At 36.9% G+C, this 20,145-nt stretch overlaps 1 protein-coding gene across 1 annotated transcript in view; it reads right to left on the bottom strand.

Annotated features, from left to right (window-relative positions):
• The window catches only part of AHCTF1 (AT-hook containing transcription factor 1), a 41,626-nt gene extending 22,469 nt beyond the window's left edge, over positions 1-19,157 (bottom strand). The window contains exons 1-11 of the mRNA XM_026045891.1: positions 19,037-19,157; positions 17,574-17,827; positions 14,238-14,418; positions 13,226-13,433; positions 11,754-11,870; positions 10,046-10,130; positions 6,126-6,276; positions 3,775-3,907; positions 3,506-3,687; positions 3,006-3,067; positions 2,113-2,241 (exon numbers count right to left, since the gene is read on the bottom strand). Of these exons, the coding sequence (XP_025901676.1) occupies positions 2,113-2,241; positions 3,006-3,067; positions 3,506-3,687; positions 3,775-3,907; positions 6,126-6,276; positions 10,046-10,130; positions 11,754-11,870; positions 13,226-13,433; positions 14,238-14,418; positions 17,574-17,827; positions 19,037-19,157 (1,623 nt within the window). The remainder of the gene's footprint in view (positions 1-2,112; positions 2,242-3,005; positions 3,068-3,505; positions 3,688-3,774; positions 3,908-6,125; positions 6,277-10,045; positions 10,131-11,753; positions 11,871-13,225; positions 13,434-14,237; positions 14,419-17,573; positions 17,828-19,036) is intronic.
• Positions 19,158-20,145: the final 988 nt, after the last annotated feature.

The raw sequence follows: 20,145 nt of genomic DNA, 5'->3' as shown, positions 1-20,145 counted from the left end.
GAATGAAAAACAACCGAACAACCAAAAAAAAAAAAAAAAAAAAAAAGAAGTTAACACACTTCCAGCATCAGCAGCAAGTATCTATTATTGTGTGTAACCACATTCAGACATCAGAAAGTCAACTGGCACACTCCTAACTTCATACTGCTTTTCTTAATTTGAGACACAGAATGAACAGTTCTATGAGGAATACATTTATTTCCTCTGGCATTTCCAACTACCGGCTGCTAAATCTGATCATTTTCTGCCTCTGTATCATAGTCTTTATTTACTGACCTTCACTTAACTACTTCCAGTAATATCCTTAATGCATGCTGTTGCATACACTGTCTCCCTTAGGGATGCATGAAGAGAACAGAACAAATGCAAGCCTGCAATGTTCACACCAGAAACAGTGAAGCAAAGGCCAATCACTACGACAGTGAATTATTTCCAGCTCCAAAACGTTAAGTTCTAATCTGCTGAAGTGACAGGAAAGTGAGGCTGTAAATTAAATCTTAACAGATTGAGATTTTAGTGTGTTCAAATACTGCATTATAACAGAATTTGCTACTTAATCATTTCTGCATTTTAAGACATTTAGAAGTTATTTATACTGTGATTGGCCTTAAGCCAGTAAGTACCAAAGTAACGTTTCTACAGCATACACCTACTGGACAAAACAAGATGGATGTAAGTATGTGACCCTTCCATTGAGAAAGAGAAAAGCAGAGTACATTTCCATTCTGCTGCTTGTGTTACTGCCATTTACTAGCATTCTGATTTTATGTTCCTGCCCACATTTTCCTGACAAGTCGGGTTTAAAAATTCATCTTCCAGTACCCCTAAGAAAATCCTTGAAAGGCGAAATCAGAAAGAACAAATATAGGACATCTCAAACACAGAGCAAAAACCCTGAAACATCAGAATTTTCCTTCGGCGCTATCGTGGTGACTACCAAATTTCCTACCTCTGGAAAGGTCATTCTATAAAAGGTGCTGTCCTGTCCCTGCTGTCCTATATACTTTCTCCCTTAAATTGCACATGAATCTTACCACATAGCAAGTATAGAGAAATTATATTTTTGTACTCATAGTTTAAGAAGTTAACAGCTATGCTGAGCCATGAAATTTTAAGTGGCAGTTTATTTTTATTCAATTTGATTCTTTCCCCACCTCCAAGAAAAACACATTTAAAACTATCTTTCCATCCTAGGTAAAATCCTTCCAGTTAAAGCAATTTCCGTAAATCAGAATACACAGATCATTCTCTATCTTTTCTCAGCATTGCTTCAGAAGAGGAAACACACCACAGATTACTTAACGGTGACAAAGGAAACTCCAAACCAAGCTTCTCAACCGTGATATTTCTGAAGTGTTTTGCTACTAACATTCCACAGCAAACAAAGGCACACTCCAATCAGCAGCAAGACATTGGACAACACGACTTGCACTTTAGCAAAGGCTATTCAGGCATTCCTTCAATTCTCAAGTTATTTCCAAACTGGAGATGACTAATCAAAACATTTAATTTGAATTAAAAAGTCAACATCAGGCCTGCAAAATCAACAGGCCACGGGCCAGGTCCTTTTCCCAAGAAACTCCTCTCAGCTGCCCCACAGCACAGAAGTGCTGTTTGCTCTAGTGCTTTCCCAAGGGCTGAGAAGCATCTGAGAGACAGAAGGGTGAGGCAGGAGGACACTGCTCTCGCCTTCCCAACCATTGCTCCAGCCCCTAGATCACACACTTGGTGTTGGCAGCTCTCATGCGAGCCAGACCTCCCTCCTGTCCCCTGCTCAACCCAATCTACTACTTGCACTGTCTTATGAGGATGCAAAGCTATCACAAAGGGAACAGGCATTTCATGGCACACGGCCAGCACAAACTGCTCACCAGCAGCCCAGAATAGATTGATCTCTAAAGACTGTGTTTAAAGATTGCACCCACTGACCTCGGTAGTTTCAATCTAAGAATATGGTATTATTTCTGTAACTTCAGTCAATAGCTCAACACCTCTGCTTAAATGCAACAAGCAAGCAATGTGAAAACCAGATTGTCATGTCCTGTAGCTTTCACAGCCTGTCAGATAACACACTATGGATACACTGCCTCCTTATTCTTGATATACACTCACCTGGCTCAAACTAGATGGTTGGACATCTAGCAGCCTTGGAGACAGCAGGCCAGCTAAAAGACATCTTTTGTAGCTGTCACAAACGGTTTCATTTAGTGAAGGACCAGATTTCTTTATAAAATTCAAAGTCTGAAACATCAAAAACAGTAGCTGATTAAGACACCTTTATTACTCAGTTATGCAAAAAGTAGTAACATAAATATTCACTTAAACACTCAGAAAGCTGCATCGGTTACACGCTTTAGAAGATCAACAATCTGAAAGATTCAAATAAGATTGGCTACCTAGTCTTGAAGATGGCAACAAATGAACGGCTATAGCTCATTAAAGAAAGTAAAATATGTAATCCCATAAAATATATAAATATTCTCCAGACATTTTCAGCTGAAAATTCACTATCTTGTCCCCCAAATTACTTGGTAAAATCTGAGTTATAATGTGGCCACAGTGGGAGGAGAAAAAAAAAAAAAAAAAAACAACCACATTTTAGCTTCACAGTTAAAAAAACATTTTGTCCCTTCTCTATTCTCCTCTTTAAAGTTAATTAGGGATGAAAATTGTGACTCAGAACCACACAGGCTCTTTCTATGATGGCTAATTAATAAATAACTGTTTTTCTCCCTGACCTCTACAACATTTCTTTCCTTGACCGTAGAATAACACGGTATTTCCTTCTAGCCACTCATCAGGTGATGCTGCTCCAGCACATGTCATCCTCAGTTCTACAGTTTCAGGGGTGAATCTAAGATCTAACAGTTTCTACAAAATTAGCAGGACAAATGACAATTATGTGGGTAGCTGGGCATAAAACTATCTCTTTCAGTGAAAGCAGGGTAATGTAAAGCCAAGAAAAAGTCAATTTCTTGACATTCTTTATATATATAAAAGGTCACCTCTTTTTGAAAGCCAGTGCAAGTCATGTGAACAACTCCAGAGTTCAGCAAGCAAGTACCATCTGCAGGGGGGAAAAAAAAAAATTGAAAACATTCTGTATTCTTATAGCTGCATTATGACTATTTTAAAATTTAAAAAAGGCAAGACACCCGGAGAGGTAAATGAGTAACCACTTAACTTCACCTTGTCACTTACAACTTTTTACAAAAATAATCACTATGTGCATGAAGAAACTTCACTTCTGCTGCTGCTGAGGTGGGAGAACTTCAACTCAAAGTCATTTCGTTTTGTTACAATTACAACCTCACAAGGTTGTGATACTCAACACTCAGTACACTACCAAATACCTTGGGAGTGCCACACATTCACAGATGCACTTGATGACTGTTTCTCTTTTTTTTAAGGGAGGAGGGAAGAGTTAAATAACAAATAAAACAATCAGTAATATTTGACCATAATTCTTAACCTTACCCCCTACAAAACACAGTGAAATACCTACCAAAATTATAGGTGCTTGGATTGAAAAACTGCTCGGGTGGTGGGTAAGACGGAGGAACTCCGCGATTTAAACTCCGCTCGTGTACCAGAATATCCAATATGCGGTTTGGGGAGGTCATGCCCACGACAGCATCCAGCGACCACAACGCAAAGTAGGGACAATTATAAAGGAATTCTCCTGGCCTTAAAGAGAACACAAGTATAAATTAAAGATCAGCATTGCAAAGAGCTGTCAGTAAGGATACTGAAAACAATTTAGTCAAAGCCTACCTCAGTGAATCCGGCATCTGAGCATGATACCAGCGATTAACGTCAAAGATGCCCAGGTAAGTAGATGGTTTTGTCTGGCCATACGTATTCACTTGCCAGCTGAAGATTGATACACTGGTGTCAGGAGATATTACTGTAAGAGACGAGAGATGGCTTCTTACTTGTAGAAAATATAGAATTTCAGAATTACTTACTTAAATTCCACTCCCTCTATTTTAGCTCGATTTGTTACATCTCTCACTGAACACAAGGTGTACTAAAAATAACCACTTCAGCAAAATAGCATCTCTAATACAGGTTACAGTCATACTGCTGCCTTTTCTGATAGAGTTATATCAGTTATAAACCAAATGAAATATGTATTATTATAAATTAATTTTCCATACATCAAAAACTGATCAAAATATTTAGCTAGATGAGCAGTTTATCAAAACACATGCTAGAAACATATACATTGCTCCTGTCAGAAATGAAATGAATACACAACTTTAGGATAAAGTTGCATAACTCTCCTGGCATTGTTAAGTTTCTAGATTAGCCTCTCTTAAAAGCTTTAAGAATAGCTGCTTTCCAGCATGCTCCAAACAGAAGACTACAATTATTCCACAAAACAAAAACCACTCAAAAACTAGAACAAAAGAAACAATCTAAAAGCAAAACATTCACTATGTTATATTGCAGTACCTTCAATTAGCAAGAGTGCCTTCTCTAAACAGAATGTGATCATTAGATATAAAAAAAATCATGTGGTACGTGATTTGCATTAAATAGTATTAAGAACAAGAAAATAAACTTTGGCAAAATGTTTTGTCTTTTCTGCTGAATTCATCATCACAGTTTAGGGACTGTCAAATATTTTGCTCTGTTTTCCTGTGAATTTCTGTTCTATTCCAGTTTCCTCAACTGAAATTGTCTCTAAAGATAAAAACTTTTTTCAGAATTCAGAGAACAGCTTCACAACTAGTCTCAACATACACTCAGCAAAAGCCCATCTATGCCTAGAACATAACTTGAAAAAAAATGCTGAATAAAGACCAACTAGGAACTAGCAGAAAAAGTACAGGTATTTTATGAAGCATGAGGCATGAAGAAAGGAAGCACAAAGAGGGATAAAAATGAAGAAAAATTATTGGTCTGCAGAAAGAGCTCTCCACAGAAACATACAACAAGTGGGAAAAAAACAAGGTTTTCATGCTAGACTTTAACAGAGTCTGGAGAGAGGAAGGATGGCATCACAGCATGAGGTGGAAATGACTAGTTTGGCACTAAATCAAAGATAACAGAGAAACGGTAGGAGTACCACCATGCACCTAACTTATTCTGATGTTACAGAAAAGACAGGCTAGTAAGAAATGAGGGAAGAGGACTAAAGTTCAAAATTATGAAAATCATCATTTCAGCAGCAGTCTCAAAGACATGGAGAGAGTATAACTGAACTTATAAATCCAGGGATGCATGCTTAACTACTGCAAGACGGTGCAAGACACGACAAGAAATTCAACTGTTTACATAGATGAGGAAAACCACTAAGGGTGTTTAGGCTCAGAAATCTGTGAGATTTAGGAAAAAACAGCAAAGGAAGATGCAAGCACAAGTCTGAACAAGGAGAGAAGTTAATCCAGATGACAGTCCTAAGAAACAGAGAGAATCCTCTTGTTGTTCAAAACAATGGGACAGACAGCTGGAGGAATAAAACGACTGAAGAGTATTAATTTTAATTACGCTATATTAATTATTAGATCACCTACCAAACATTGCTACAACATGTCAACCAGGGTAAAATAAAATCCTTTCCCCCCTCCCCACAAAGTCCCATTCTATGATCTTGCAGCTGCCCATACAAAGGTATTCATTCACTGGCCTAAATTAGACAAAAACACTAAGAAGCAATTTGAACGTACCAAGAAAATCCTAAGCACCTGACAAGTCACAGGAAGCGATGAATTCAGCAAGACTATATCAACAAATAATTTGTATTGTTTTAACTAAGTGTTAAGAAGAGCAAATTCACTCTTTTATAAACCTTAACTTCAACGTCCTCTTCTTATAAAGTACTAACTTCTTAACATGGAAAGGAAAGAATGTAACAGGTAGCATATCCTACAAAAATGTGTCTTCTTTTACTTCATATAAAATATTCTAAAAACTTAACCAAATCATCCCACTGACAGTGTTAACAGGTCAAATTATTGAAAAGCTCTAACCAGTATATCACTTAGATGCACTACTCCACTTTTTATCCATAGTTTTAGAGATATTTAAGTACGAATTAAATTAACCTTCTGTCACAGAAATATACAGTTTCTAGCATTAAGATATTTACTCTTTAAGACTTAAGACATGGAACAAACCTTCGTTAATGCTATCCTCTCTGTCAACATGGTTGCGAAATTTTTCTATAGTTTGACAACTGAGTAATTTAGTATTGCTGGTCTGTCCTCGCAAAGGAAAGACTCCACCCGTGAGATCTAAACTGTACCTTTCTTCACAGTATTCCAAACCCTGGGAAAAAATAGAAGCAAAAAAGTAATTTTGAGATTAATACATATATTATTGCATCTAATACGAAAGACTATGCATCTAACACAATATTTCTGATGAGATTATTGCCGAGAGCAAATAGAAACTGCATCTGATATACAATAGAATTTCAAGTGTAACATGATAACTGAAACGTTTGGCTAATAAGGAGCTTCACTACCCAAACTTAGTGCTTCTCTATAAATTAGTAGTTCTAAAATATTTGATAGAAGCCCCTGCACAGTCAAGGTTTCTTTATAAACCTCAATACTGACAAAGATACACATAATCAATATAGATGCTTACAAAGTTTTCTTCCATGTCTTGATTAGAGAGCAGAAGCAATTAGGGAAGACAAGGAATTACAGCAGTGACAGCAGTTTTGAGAGGTGTAGTCCACAGGCACGCCACTACAAGGAGCACACATCAACCTGTCCCAGCTAAGGGAATTTCTTAGTGGTTAGTGATCATCTTTTGTACCACGAAAGCACCCCCTTGGTTCCTCCTCTGATTCCATCAAAGAAACTAAAGGGTGAAACCCCCCTCAGTTCCTTTGCCAAGCCTAACAGCAAGGGCAAGGGATAGTGGAGCAGATATATGATACATATCAACCCCTATGGGAGCATGACTTTACTACAGAGTTGGCAATGCTGAGACCTTCAACAGATCTCAGCACTACTCTGCTGTACTTCTGATGTAGAGTTCCTTCTAGTTAACTGAAAATCTGTCTTCCCAAATACTGCATTGATTCAAATCATCTGTCACACCACATGGTTTAAGGAATGCATGAATTGTGGACAAGCAGCAACTCCACAGATCCCCAAATTAATTTTTGCCAGATTCTGCCCAAGCACCGTAGGCTCTATTAGAGCTTTGAAATGAACTGGCAACAAACCAAAACACTTTCATTGAAGACAACTAACTCCTAACCTGAGGAGGGAACAGCATTCCAACAAAAGCTGCAATACCTTTTAAAGCCGTTTAATAAGTCTTTCATTACTAATAACTTACCTACCTAACATTCATTCTGTTTTAGCTAGAGGCTTTGGAAATTGTAACAGACAAATACAGAGAAGACAGAAGTATCTAACCATCTCTTTGAAACTAGTGTGAAGACTGAGCAGAGAATTTCACTTTTATTATAGAGGGGATAATCACTTGAAACAATTTTCAACTGAAAGATGTTTCTTTGCACAAGAGGCCCACAGTTCCAAAAGATTGTTTCATCTGATAAAATATCAAAGCCCCATAAATCTGCTAAAGAATATTCTAACTGCTGAAAAAATCTACTTTTAAATACCACTGAGAACAAAATCTAAATCACAGTATTTTGAGTGGCAGACATAGCTGCTAAATGAATCCAAATGAATTTCAGATAATCCAAAATACCCAGCAATTCTCATTGTGCTTAAACAAAAACCATCTTCATATTGTTAAGGGAATGCATCAGGTATTTTAAAAAGAAAACTGCTAATCAAAATCATCTTCATATGACCAATGAATGTTTTCAGTATCATTTAAGAAAGCATCTATGCAGTTGGGGTCAAGGCTTTTCCCCTTGTCTTGAGATACCAGGTCTTATAAAATATGAACTCAATCTTCAAATGAGCAGCACTGGTCTGAGACTCTAATACAAAGGCAGACTGTAAATTCTGTCCATCCACAAGCAACATACAGGACTACGGTGAAGAGATGCTTCACAACCCTAGTTTCAGGCATTACATTTACTATTTACTGGATAGTATTAAAAAATGTATCTTTGGAAACATAATCCAAACAAGCCTGCACATTTAATTACTTCAACAAAGACTTAAGTCAAACTGGCAATGGAGACAGAGGGTTGACACACTGATGTTGAACTTGGGCAACAGGTTCACACATTTCCAAAGCCTCACGGTGACTTTGTTGTGTACAAAGTCAACACAGATGTACTGCTATGTAGCCTTATAGCTGCCTTGTGGAAAGTAATGCACCACTGTAACAGGAGGTCTTTCACACTCTTGAGAGCTCTATCCACTGAACATAGGTCAATACTACATTTCTATTTACTCAAACACTGCCTCACAAATTGGGATTTTTTTATCTTCCTGCTCTTAAAGACAGACAGAAACACCTGATCTAGTCAACCACGTGTGCAGACCTAAGTATTAAAAGCTTCAGAATCTCCCATAAAAGGAAAATATTGGCATATAATTCAAAAATACCTTTTAGCTGTCAAAAGTCTGAGAAACAGTACACTATGCCAATAATGAAGATGAGGGAAGGCAGGAGAAAGCAGGGGTGGACAGAACTGGAATTCAACAATCTCAATATATATTTCTCTGACTTAGCTTTTTTTTTTTTTTTTTTTTTTTTTTTTTTTTTTTTTCTCAACAGCCGCTATCAAAATCAAAAAACAACCCTCAGGTTAGAAGTCCTTCATACTTCAACATATGCAAGTTTGGAATCACAAAGACCTTTTTGCAGCTCTAGCTGTAGTCGTGGTTGATGCTGCAGTACCAACCAAATTGCAAAATACTGTGAAACCAAAAGTGTCCCTCATATCAACTGCAGATCACAGGTCATGTCCTGATCCTTTTGATGTTTTTTCCCCAGGAGCTGGTGTCACAAGAGCTTGGTAAGATGCTATGCATGTCAGGCATAATCTCTCAACTAGCTGAAGAACATGTCTGTCGTCTGTGTAGGGTCCAGCTTCTTGGTTCTCTCTTTAGGTGCTGCATAAGACTGCCTTCAGTCTTCTACAGAGCACATAATTAGGGAGCCAGAAACCGTGCAGGAGCAGAACAAAAGTATGTAAATTCTGTTGAGGGTCATAACTCTTATACTAAATACACTGCAATTCTCCTAGATCACGAACACAGAGAAATTTTTAATTGGTTTGTACAATTTCTCAAAGAGAGCATTTACTGGAACTTCTAATGACTCCATGTTAAAAAGCTGCTGAAACATTTCAGTCCTTTGAGGGTAAAAAAGGGCACTTGTCATCACTTTGTTCAGGAACATAAGATGAGTAAGACAAAGAACTGCTGAATAGCAAAAGATCAAGAAACAGAGTAGCCATGACAGGAACACAGACACTGTTGTACAGATAAGACATCGTTGTACAGACAACAACTTCTTTCCAAACAAGTATACTCAGTAAGTCCCAACAATGAGTTTGTAGCTAAAGGTAAATTTTTCAAAGATAAAACAATGCAGAAGTGTGAAAAGCAAAGCAGAAAGAAAATTGAAGAAACTTTATCAACCTACCAATCTGCCAAATCATTTGGGGTAATATCAGAAATGCAGAAGTGAATTGTAGTGGATTCTTAAAATTAAAAAAAGAAAAAAAAAAGGACAGCTGCAGAATACTGCATATATTGCGCTTGATAGATACTGTGTTTTAAAGAAACACCATCTTTTCCAATCAGGTAAAGTTATCTACTCAAAACCAACATTTACAAATTAAAGAGGAGCTTCACTATATATAAAGAAAGAAGAAAACTCTGGAGTTTGGCTTTGTTCAAAACAACCAAAGGGCACAGTCCTGGTATTTACATGGCCTCTCTGCAGATGAACCTAGCTGGAAGGGAGTGCATTGTAGTTTAAAACCACATGACTTGTTTTCCAAAAAGTAGAGATAAAGGCTTTGCCCAAGACAACTCCACACAAAAAATGAATTTTAGTAATCTCCGAATGCTGATAGTAAATATCATTCCTGACATTTTTAATTGACATTCACATCATGTTTTCGAACACATGTACCTCTTACCTCATACATCACTTGTCCTGATGCCAAGCGTTTTCTGTCTCCAAATGCTAACTGCAACAGATGTAAACTCACAACATCACCTTCACTGAAAGGGTAGAAATAATGACATTTGATTACAAATTGTTTTATACTCTGCAAAACTACCATTTTATTAGACCTAGACATTTTCCTTAAGAGCATATTCTTGCTGGAAAGAAAAATACTACTTCACAAACCATAACAACTGGTCACGTTAAAAACCCAAATGTAAAGGAGATAATGTTGACTGATAATTAACAGCTCCAATTATTAAAGCTTTAATGTGTCACACAGACTAAATCTCGTTGGCAATATTTCTTCATGGTGCAGAGCTCCTGATCCAACCTGCCTTAAATTCAAACCTGTTGCTCTGTGAACAGCTGAGTTAATTAAAGAGCTTGCTCACACTGAAATGGAGATCTTGTTCCTTTCCCCCCACCATAACAATACTGCAGACTCTCTCTTGCATGCATCACACCCGCATTCTGATTGGATTCATTAGCCTGGCAGGAAACCATCAACTTTTCTACTCAGGAACAGTTTCCTGCCAGAGGATCTAAATTGAATCAGGGAGGGTCCAAAGGCTTCTAAAGCTGGCACAAGGTAATCAGCAATGCAGCAACCTCCTTCCTTTGGTAGCAACGGGCTGTTAGACAGGCAGTTCATGTTCTACATCTGCAGCCTAAACTACATTTAATAGCATTTTGATGTCATCATGCAAATATCAAACAAGTCATGAAGCAATCATCAAGAAAAAAAGAAAATAATTTAAGAACGTAAACACAAAAATATGGGGACTATTGCTTTGCCTCCTTTTAGAAACTCTGAGCAAAGTAGGAATTGCTTTAAAAACACACTAAATTCTACAACAGCAACTTGATCAAAAACAGCAACTCAAAATCACAGTTCAAACTAAGAGAAAGAATATGAAACAAAACAAAGATTTACTAGTGCACAGCATTATACACCTGTTAAAACCCAAACTCTAGAAAAAGGGACTAAAAACCTACGTCAATAGTTGTCAATATGTCAATACATGTCTCCTTATGGATTTACTACTTTTAACTTTCAATCTACAAAAAAAAAAAAAAAAATCACAGAAGAAATTTATTTTAGAAAACTAGTTTTGAGGCCATTATGATTATTGTAACCAAAAGGTCCTTCCTCACATCTGCTAAGTCCTGTAAAATTTGTAGGGTGAGCCTAACACCTGCTGTATTAGAGAGAATCCCCTACATGGCTAACCCTTCAGCAAAATTCTGTCATCTCTGTAATTGCTACCAGATCTACAATGCAAATATAATCTGCAAAACAGTACTCTTAAAATATTAGTACTACTTAGCTCTAGCAAGTGGCCAGTGGTGATTCTACAATTAAAATGGAACTCAGATATCTAAAAGTTTTAAGATTATTCAAGAAGGAATTTTAAAAAATATTGCTCAGGCTGAAAAAAAGTAAACCTGACAATAAGCCAATATAGTCATAGATTAGATTTCCTCAACACTTGTGTTAGTGTTTAGTGTAAATTAGTGTTTAAACTTTAGTAAATTATCAATTTCCTAATTAACAAAACTGGCCAAAAGGATAGGATTGAAGATTGTATAAAAAAAAATACACATCAGCTGTATGCACGAAAGTATAAATAATGTGAGTTTTTTTCCTTCAGCCATTTACAGTGAGATTTAGTCACCTTTCTTGGGTAGACTGAACAGCCCACAAGTAACAACAATTGCGAGGATCATTTTCAGGTTCCTGGAAAGTAACAGCATAGACAGGAATCCTTCCTCCTTCAAGCTGAAAGTGGTACCTAATACAGATAAAAAGAAAACAGAGATGAGCCCTCACACCCTAACTACTTGCATCAGAATAAGTTATTTTTAAATGCATTTCAAAAGCCACAGCATTTCTTCTTAATAAAATGCCTGACTTGAGAATTTAGAAATCATCCATTTTCAAATATTTTTGACAACTCAAAAAATGGGTGGTAAGAAGCAAATGTGTGCACAAGCATGCACATATTCAGGTTATTCTTATTTAATCTGGAATCATTTACTCAGACTCTCAATCCAGAAGCAGGAGGAGAACTGAATACACCCAACATCCATCTCTCCCAAAACATCAACAAGCAACTCATCACCACGACAGTACAAGCCTTCTACATACCCCAAAAGAGCAGAAAATCATGCTTATATTTTACATCCCGACACAATGAGACAAAGTAGTGACTAGTTTTTATGGAAGTTTAGATGAGGAATTTGCTGTCCTTTAGATACTAGAAAATGGGTTTATGCCCTCCTCTGCCTGAGGAGCTAATCTCTTCTAAATGAATATTCCAATTGCCAAGCAAAAGATGGCTGCTGTTGTTGTAGCTTACTTAAGTACTGAATTTAAAATTTAGAATTTCTTCTGAATGAATTCAAAATAGAGCTAAACAGAAACAGTTTCTTGTTCCTTCACGTGGACTATGCAGAAAATCATATTTCTTCCATATTCTTCCTGAACTTTAATTGCAACTTCATAATCTTTTTTCCATTCCCACCCATTACTTATTCTTCTATTATCTTTTTATGCATCTAAAAATTTCTGGTGAGTCACCGCAGATGTGCATAAAGAATCTCTACCTGACCTTGGTCATAAATCTCAAGTGAGATGGTTCTTCGGCAGGTTTGAAATCATCTCCTAATCTTTCTATTGCACATAAATTTACGTGCTCCTTATTTCAATCTCCTAATGTTCCAAGCAAACTTTAATTCAAGTTTGATGAGAACAAAATGACAGGATGAGCATCCTTCCCTTCAAACTGGTTAATCTCCTACTTTAGTGAAAGCAGAAATGTAGCGAAAAGTACATTCTCAGGCACCAATCAGCTATTATTTTTAATGTCTCACAAACTTTATCCTTGATACTTTTAAGAATATTATCAGCAAAACTGCATTATTAATACACTGAAACTTTGCAAGTTAGGTCCTAATTGCAGTAAATGGTTCTGAAAAATATTTTTTTTAAATTTCCTTGTTTCACGGAACACTGCTGACAGTTAGGATTATACTCAAGAATTTCAGTCCTTGAAAACAAGTTGCCCTCTGTTTCAACATATTTCCTTAAGTGAAAAATGAAATCCCTGCACCACCAGGCACTGCAGAGGCATAAAGGCCTACTTACTCCTTCTTCAAAGTTTTCATATTCCATAGCGATAGATAACCATCTGAAAAACCCACAACGAGCTGATTGCTTCTGCTTATGTAGCATAAGGTTGATATTGCTGTTCCTGAAGGATTCTGAATCTGAAAGCAGAGATGTCGCCCCTCTCTGGTCACAGCTTCCCTTCTTTGGGGAATTTCAGCAGGAATTCCAGTGATGACTTCGAGGTCTAAATACACAAAACCATGCAATAGAAGAATGTGTTATTCTATTTAGGACGCATTTTAAATACTTCAAAATAACTGTACATATGATTGAATTCCACAATCCTAGGCAAAATATCTACTTTCAATTCAATATTTCCACTTTTTATTTTCATTTCCTATTTATCTAGAGAACACAGGAACTCTGACTGGGCAGGCATTCTGTCTTATAATGTAAAACCAGGCAAAAGTGCAACCCTGATGGACAAATTCTGCTTGGACTCTGCAAACTGGGGAGCTTGGGCCTCAAGACAAAATCATCTGAAATGATATCAATTAACAGAGTAGTCTGTAATAGCAAATTTGCAACCTGAATACACAACTGAGATTTTAGTCATGCAAATGCACGATTTTTAGGTTAGAATTTATTTTTACAGTGTTCCTACTACTTTTCACAAGTCATTTAACAGAGGCAGAACAACCTCCTGACAAACAGAGGCCTCTGGCTGACACAACTTCTCAAAAGGCAGCTGCACTATTTCAGATAGCAGAATTCCTAAACCTCAGGGACAAAAACCATAACAGCTTAAGGATCTTGGAGGGAGACATTCATCAACCTAGAAACAGTATTAAACTGCTCCCATCTTTAATTAGCTTGGATGACATGATGTCAAACCATCATCTATTATGGGCACTCCTAAATGTCTCCACACTATCGTCTTCAAAAGGGGATACATATTCCTTAAAACACATGAGTTTTCTTATTTCAAAGCTAGTATTTTAAGGTTAAGGTTAAACCTTAAGGTTAAGGTTAAAAACTGCCAACTCACCTGATGCTTCTGTTTCATTCTGACTGCAAGATAAATCATCCAAACAAAGGTCAACCAGAAGGACGTGCCCAACGTCTGTAACCACTGCTGCCACCCCAAAGAGCCACCGCAGGCTCTGGTGGAGGTGCTGTGTGCTCACACTGGCTCCTCCGTGATTAATTATGGGTTCTATAGCAGTTACCTACAGGAAAGCTACAAGTTAGTACCTGGTAGACACACTAAATAGAAATCATTCAACAGAAAGCCAGAGTTAGCATATGGGAAACAAGAAAATAAATGCAGAATTATAAGATTTGAAAGAGAAGTAAAACACCAAGACAATTTTAAAATCAACTACACGTACTTAGGAAGCTTATGAGGAAATATAATTCTCCCTCTGCTAACAGCCCATCAGTGCCATTATAATTAATGTCTTCTTTGTCAAACTTCTATTAGGTTAAATCACGACATTAAGTCAGAAAAGACATTAATATAGTTGTCTGGCAGACACACCATTTCTTTGGAAACGAAACATTTCTAGTGAATGCTGAAGGCAGATATTGGTTTAGTAAACTTGATACCAGCCCTTATATAGATTAAAGTAACTACTAGGTAACCTTTATAAAAAAATATTGAACTTACACCAGCTTTTTTGCATACATTAATAAAAACAAGCTAAAAAAGATTAAAACAAGAGCAAAAGAAGAGCAGCTTGTTAAATAAAAAGCTAAGAAGTGCATGCTACTCCTCAATGTCCAAAACATTTAGCACTCTGAGCTGTTCTAAACTCTGAGCTGTTCTAAACTGCAGCAAAGCATTTCAGCACCCGTGACATCCACCCCAGGACAACAACCAATGTGACAGCAGATAAAAGCAAAGACTTCTGCACTAAGGCCATACAAAAGAATGTTGGTTATTATTTGACTACAAGAAATCTGATTTCTTATAAAATCAGCATAAAAGTTTACACTGAAGTAAAATAAGAGAAATGAGGATCACCAAAGGTCTCTTCTTCCCCTCTGCTCCTCTTCAGAGGTGGGGAAAAAATACTCAAAGTCCTAAACCCCATAGTTCTCTCCTCCTACCTCAAGTATCTGGCCTAACTATATTGCCTAGCAATCCACTACAGAATTTGTCTTTAATCTTTGTCACAGCTCTAACCTTAGACAAGTCTATAACAATCTAGACAATTTTGTTTCAGATTCCCAGAGAACAAATGTCTTGTCTCCCTGTCACCCAAAGGATTATCAAAACCATTTTCATTATTCAAATTCATGCTGCTCCGAGTCTTGGTGACTTATTAGGAGAACAGAACCACAGCGTGCATGTCACTGCAGAAGTATCCAACCCAGAAGTGTTGCTTCCAGTTTCTTTTCCTTTGGATAGATTTTTTTTTCATTGTTTAACTGGCTCTAAATGATTCTTTTCAGCTTTTGCATACAATTTTCTGATAGTGTTTCAGAGTTTAAACACATCTATTTTCCCCGTAGAAGCTCCTGAAACAGCATATTTTTCCACTGTGTTATGCACTGGCTTTTCATATTCTCCTACACTCCTGCCAACTCATTCTGGGAATGAACAAAGAAGACTTCTCAGCTCACTGAAGCTGAATGCCATCCTGCTGCCTCCTCAATACAAACCAGAAAAAAATGAGAAAATATTTCTCAATAGTTATCAAAAGTAGGGGCATTATAAAGCAGTTTAACATAATTCATGTTTGCAATTCAGAGTTGTTTTTGCTAGAATTTATCACAAATAATATTCCAATAGCCTATTCAACTTTCCACTTCAGTTTACATGGGGAATTCCTGGGCAATTAGGGATGCTCCCACAAAAAGACAGATTTTATTCTAAGTTTGTTTTTTTTTTTTCTGAACTCATTCCTTGATGTTCTAGACAAATTACTGCCCACTCTTACAACTAGAAGCTAGTCACATTTTCGCAATAATCACCCTGTACTAATATATTAATGTTTTGGCACGTTCAGCCAGAGTTACCCTAAATTACTGTTAACGTGTACAATTTAATTGACCCCAGAAGTTATACTCATAAGGAATACAGGCCATAAGTTAAAATTAAAGAACTCGTTAAAGTCTTCAAGAAGTAAATGACAAGCTGCAGAAAATGAAGCTAAAATGGGCCCACGTTTTACTTTCAAAAATAATCATTGTGAAAAATCACAGAAACAGGCAGAATTAAAATACCAGCATCATATATTATATAAAAAGCAAATATGAGCTACCAAATAATTCAATTCAAAAGAAACGGACAGTAGCCAAGCTCACTTGTTTTATCTACTTGTTTTTGTTTACCCTTACTCCCATTCACAACTCTAAACTTATACTCCAATTAGCAACATCTATTTCTAAACTAACATAATAGCAAAAAGATAGGAACCAAAAACAGACGAAACACGCTTATAAATCAAGAATATTCAGGGAAGGAGAGTAAAAATTCAGACAAGTCTTGGCTTTATTCCATAATTTGTAACATTTATCACACAGCAGCCAATTTTTCCTCCTCACATTTTCTCCTGTACTACTTTGCATGCTACAGAAAAACTTCCTAATGCAGTTGATACTTACAGCTCTGCTCTATTTCAAAACAGAATATAGATATTAAGATTAGGAGATATTACATTAGAGGAGTTTATATGTTAGAAAAGCAGAATATACACAAAAATTGTATTACATCAGATACCTTTTCTATATGTAAAAAATAAAAACTTTTTTTTTTTAAATCTTTGATGCTAATCATGAACTCAAGAATTACTTTAAGGAAGCTGCACTTTGGATTGCAACACAATCTTTCAACAATCTGTCAAATAACTTGCTTGTTAAATGCTCTTTTTCCCCTCTATCCTAGGACACCATAAAAATACATTCTCCTCCAGAGTCACCTGCTTGCTATTTTGATTCATGGGAATATGTAATTTAAGTCTTTCATAACACAATTGTGGAAATTTGAAATATTTTAAAGATTTCTTTCTTTTGACAAAAACCCAGCATCCAGGAAATGTGCATTACAGGCACTTCATTTTCCTCCCTTTTATTCTCTAAACATAAAAAGCTATTTTTTCAATGCCTTTTTTTCAAGGAATTAGAGCATTAGAAAACTACATGGTCTTCAGTAAATAGAGAAAACTTGTTTTACTATCAGCATGACTCAAAAGAAAATGGCACCATTAAACTCAAGATGCCTCTGCATACTGTGAGAATATGTTGAAGCAGTATAGAAATTATAGCAGCATAGAAAAGTTCCTACAAAGCCATGCTCCAAAAGTTTTCTTGAACCAGTATTTGGCAGCACTTTTGCAACAAGATAAAAGCTTCATTTCTCAGATTAAAAAGTACGCACCCTTCCTGGAAGAACCACCGCTTTAACCACTCTTGATATTCCAAGGTCGTACAGACAGAGAACACTTCCCTCTGCTTCTTCCAGCCCAACTAGTAATCCAGCTCTCTTCTGCCAGGAGAACTCCTTTACCGCCAGAACATTGGGAGGCTGCTCATTCACTCCACTGAACCGGTACGCGGAGAGCCGCTCTCCTGTCACCGAGTTCACTACCTCAAGCTGAGGACCACATGCCAACCATGCGAGGCCATTCCTCCCTAGGAGAAGGAAGAAAAAAGTAATAGTAGAGTTGATTGAAGCACACTTCAAGCAGTAGAGACACTGTTCCTTTTTTCTGCAATAAAAGTACTCACAAGCTAACAGGGGAAGACTGGCTTACCTAATTCTGGTCAATTACTTAAAACCACCCCTTGCTATCCTTAGGCAATACACCCTGCAATTACCTACTTCCTTACTCGGCATTTGCACTTGTCTTCCCTGTGCTGAGGAAGGGTTTTGATTGCTTGGGACAAAGATTGCAACATAATAAGCCATAATCTTCACATCATGTTTGGTTGGTTTAATATGTAAACACATATACATGCACATATATAAGAAATGAATACACATCTTAAAGTATATTTCAAATAAAATAAATAAATCATTTTTGGTTTACTAATTTTACAAGGCATTATGCCTACTTCGGGTAGGGAATTCAGTAGAATGAGCTTAAAATAGGCACTGCAGTAGTAAATTAAAACTTTTACATGTACCGATTCCATAAGGAATTTAACATACACTATTTCATGGATCTACTGTAAGCACAAAAAATATTAACAACTAGGTTAATAGATGCTGGTCTTAACGAGACACTTAGAAATCCTGATATGCATCCAGCTCTTTTCAGATCACCTAGCAAGCCAGGAATCTAATCTGCTTAGCCACTTCAGCCACTCTCACTGGACACTCATCTGCATCCTATTAAACACTTTGGAAAGATGGCTGCAGTGCTCAACAGTCTTACACCTTCCCTTCTGTTCCTGTTCAGATTAAGAAAGGAAAAGATTGTTTGCCTCTTAACACGGCACAAGAACTAAAGCATTTCTGTGTGTGATATCATGGGGATCACAAAGCTTGAGCTGACAAAAATATGATCCAAGACAACACTATTACCTTTTGAAAAAAGATCTTTTAGGTAATTAGAAGCTGAAGAGGCCTCACTGATTCAGCATGATTTTAAGTAAATGATTTTAACAGCACAGATTGTTTAATGCAGATTGCTGTAGTTTCCAAGTTTAACTATATTAATGTTTTACTATAAGCATTTTTAATAGCTAAAATGTCCTTTTTTATTCTCTCCAATTCTGGTGCAACGCGACAGCAACAACCTGATGGAGTTGATAATATCACTTTATGCCTTAGGTAATCTCCAAGTACGAATGTTTTTGAGCCAAGACCAAGATCAAATTTTAAAGGAAAAGACTCACCTCCAGAAAACTTCCCACGAAGTACGGAATCTAGGATTATCTCATCTTCCCCAAGTGCCTGAATAGTCACCTCTGGAAACTGCAGGAGACTGCTCGTTACCTGAGCCGTTAGGTCTCGCATTCTTCACTATAAAGAAAGAAATAGCGGGAAAAATAAATTCCTGCTAGCCATAAAGACTGTTGAGCTTTACAGGAGTTTCATCAGTATTCTGCGAATAATCTCCTATACATCATCTGTAAGTCCTTATCAACAACACTCAAGCATTTCTGCATACACTTTCCCCTACGAACGCATCCATCAACACATAATTCTGACAACAGAAAAGAGCCTGTTTTTCAGAGGCTTAATCTTTTGGAGAGCGGCAGGAAAAAATCACTGAATTTCTCTCTGCCTGAAGAAACAACATTCCTCTTTTGCCGACGAAGAAAGGAAGGGGGTAGGGTGGAAGCAAAAAAATAAAGGAAGGAGCCTTATTTTAAAACAGCGTTTTCTAAATGTGTTTCAATATATTTGAATCCCGTAACCCCTCCAGTCCCTGTATTTGATACTGCTTCCCACACAACGTGAGATATAACCACTAAAGCATGTTTATATGCATCATCTGTCAAGCAAGGGCTCCTACTCTTGCAGCAACTGAGGTGAGCTTGTGCACGACCCCTCGGGTCCAGGGGGACCTGCATGACAGAGGAGCGGGAGGATCGTTTGTGGTTTTGATGCCCATGGGACCTCCACAATGACTAGTGCACAGGTAAGGACAGGTAAGTTAAACACCAACACACTGAGCTGAAGACGACTCATACAACGGATGGTAAAAGAGGATCGTAAAAAAAAGTCTTATTTAAAGGTTTTTCAATAAATTGTCCTTTCCCTTGATTTTATATTTTATTGCTATCAATTCTAATAAATTGTGTATTATTAATAATTTGTCTTATTCAATTTTGCACATCCAGTCAAAGCAATTAAGAGATACCAAGCATGTAACTACCTTCATTTCAATATTTTCCAGAAAATGCATTGCTACTTTTACACTGCAAGCAACACAGATTCTTACAACTCATAAGAAAGTACTTTTCCAAGTGATCAACACGTAACATTATCGTATCTTTGG

This window comes from Nothoprocta perdicaria, unplaced genomic scaffold, assembly GCF_003342845.1.
Source record: "Nothoprocta perdicaria isolate Ctin4 unplaced genomic scaffold, notPer1 scaffold_414, whole genome shotgun sequence".
Taxonomy (NCBI): Eukaryota; Metazoa; Chordata; class Aves; order Tinamiformes; family Tinamidae; genus Nothoprocta; species Nothoprocta perdicaria.
The sequence above is the reverse complement of the archived record's forward strand: the minus strand, read 5'-3'. Positions and strand labels throughout refer to the sequence as shown.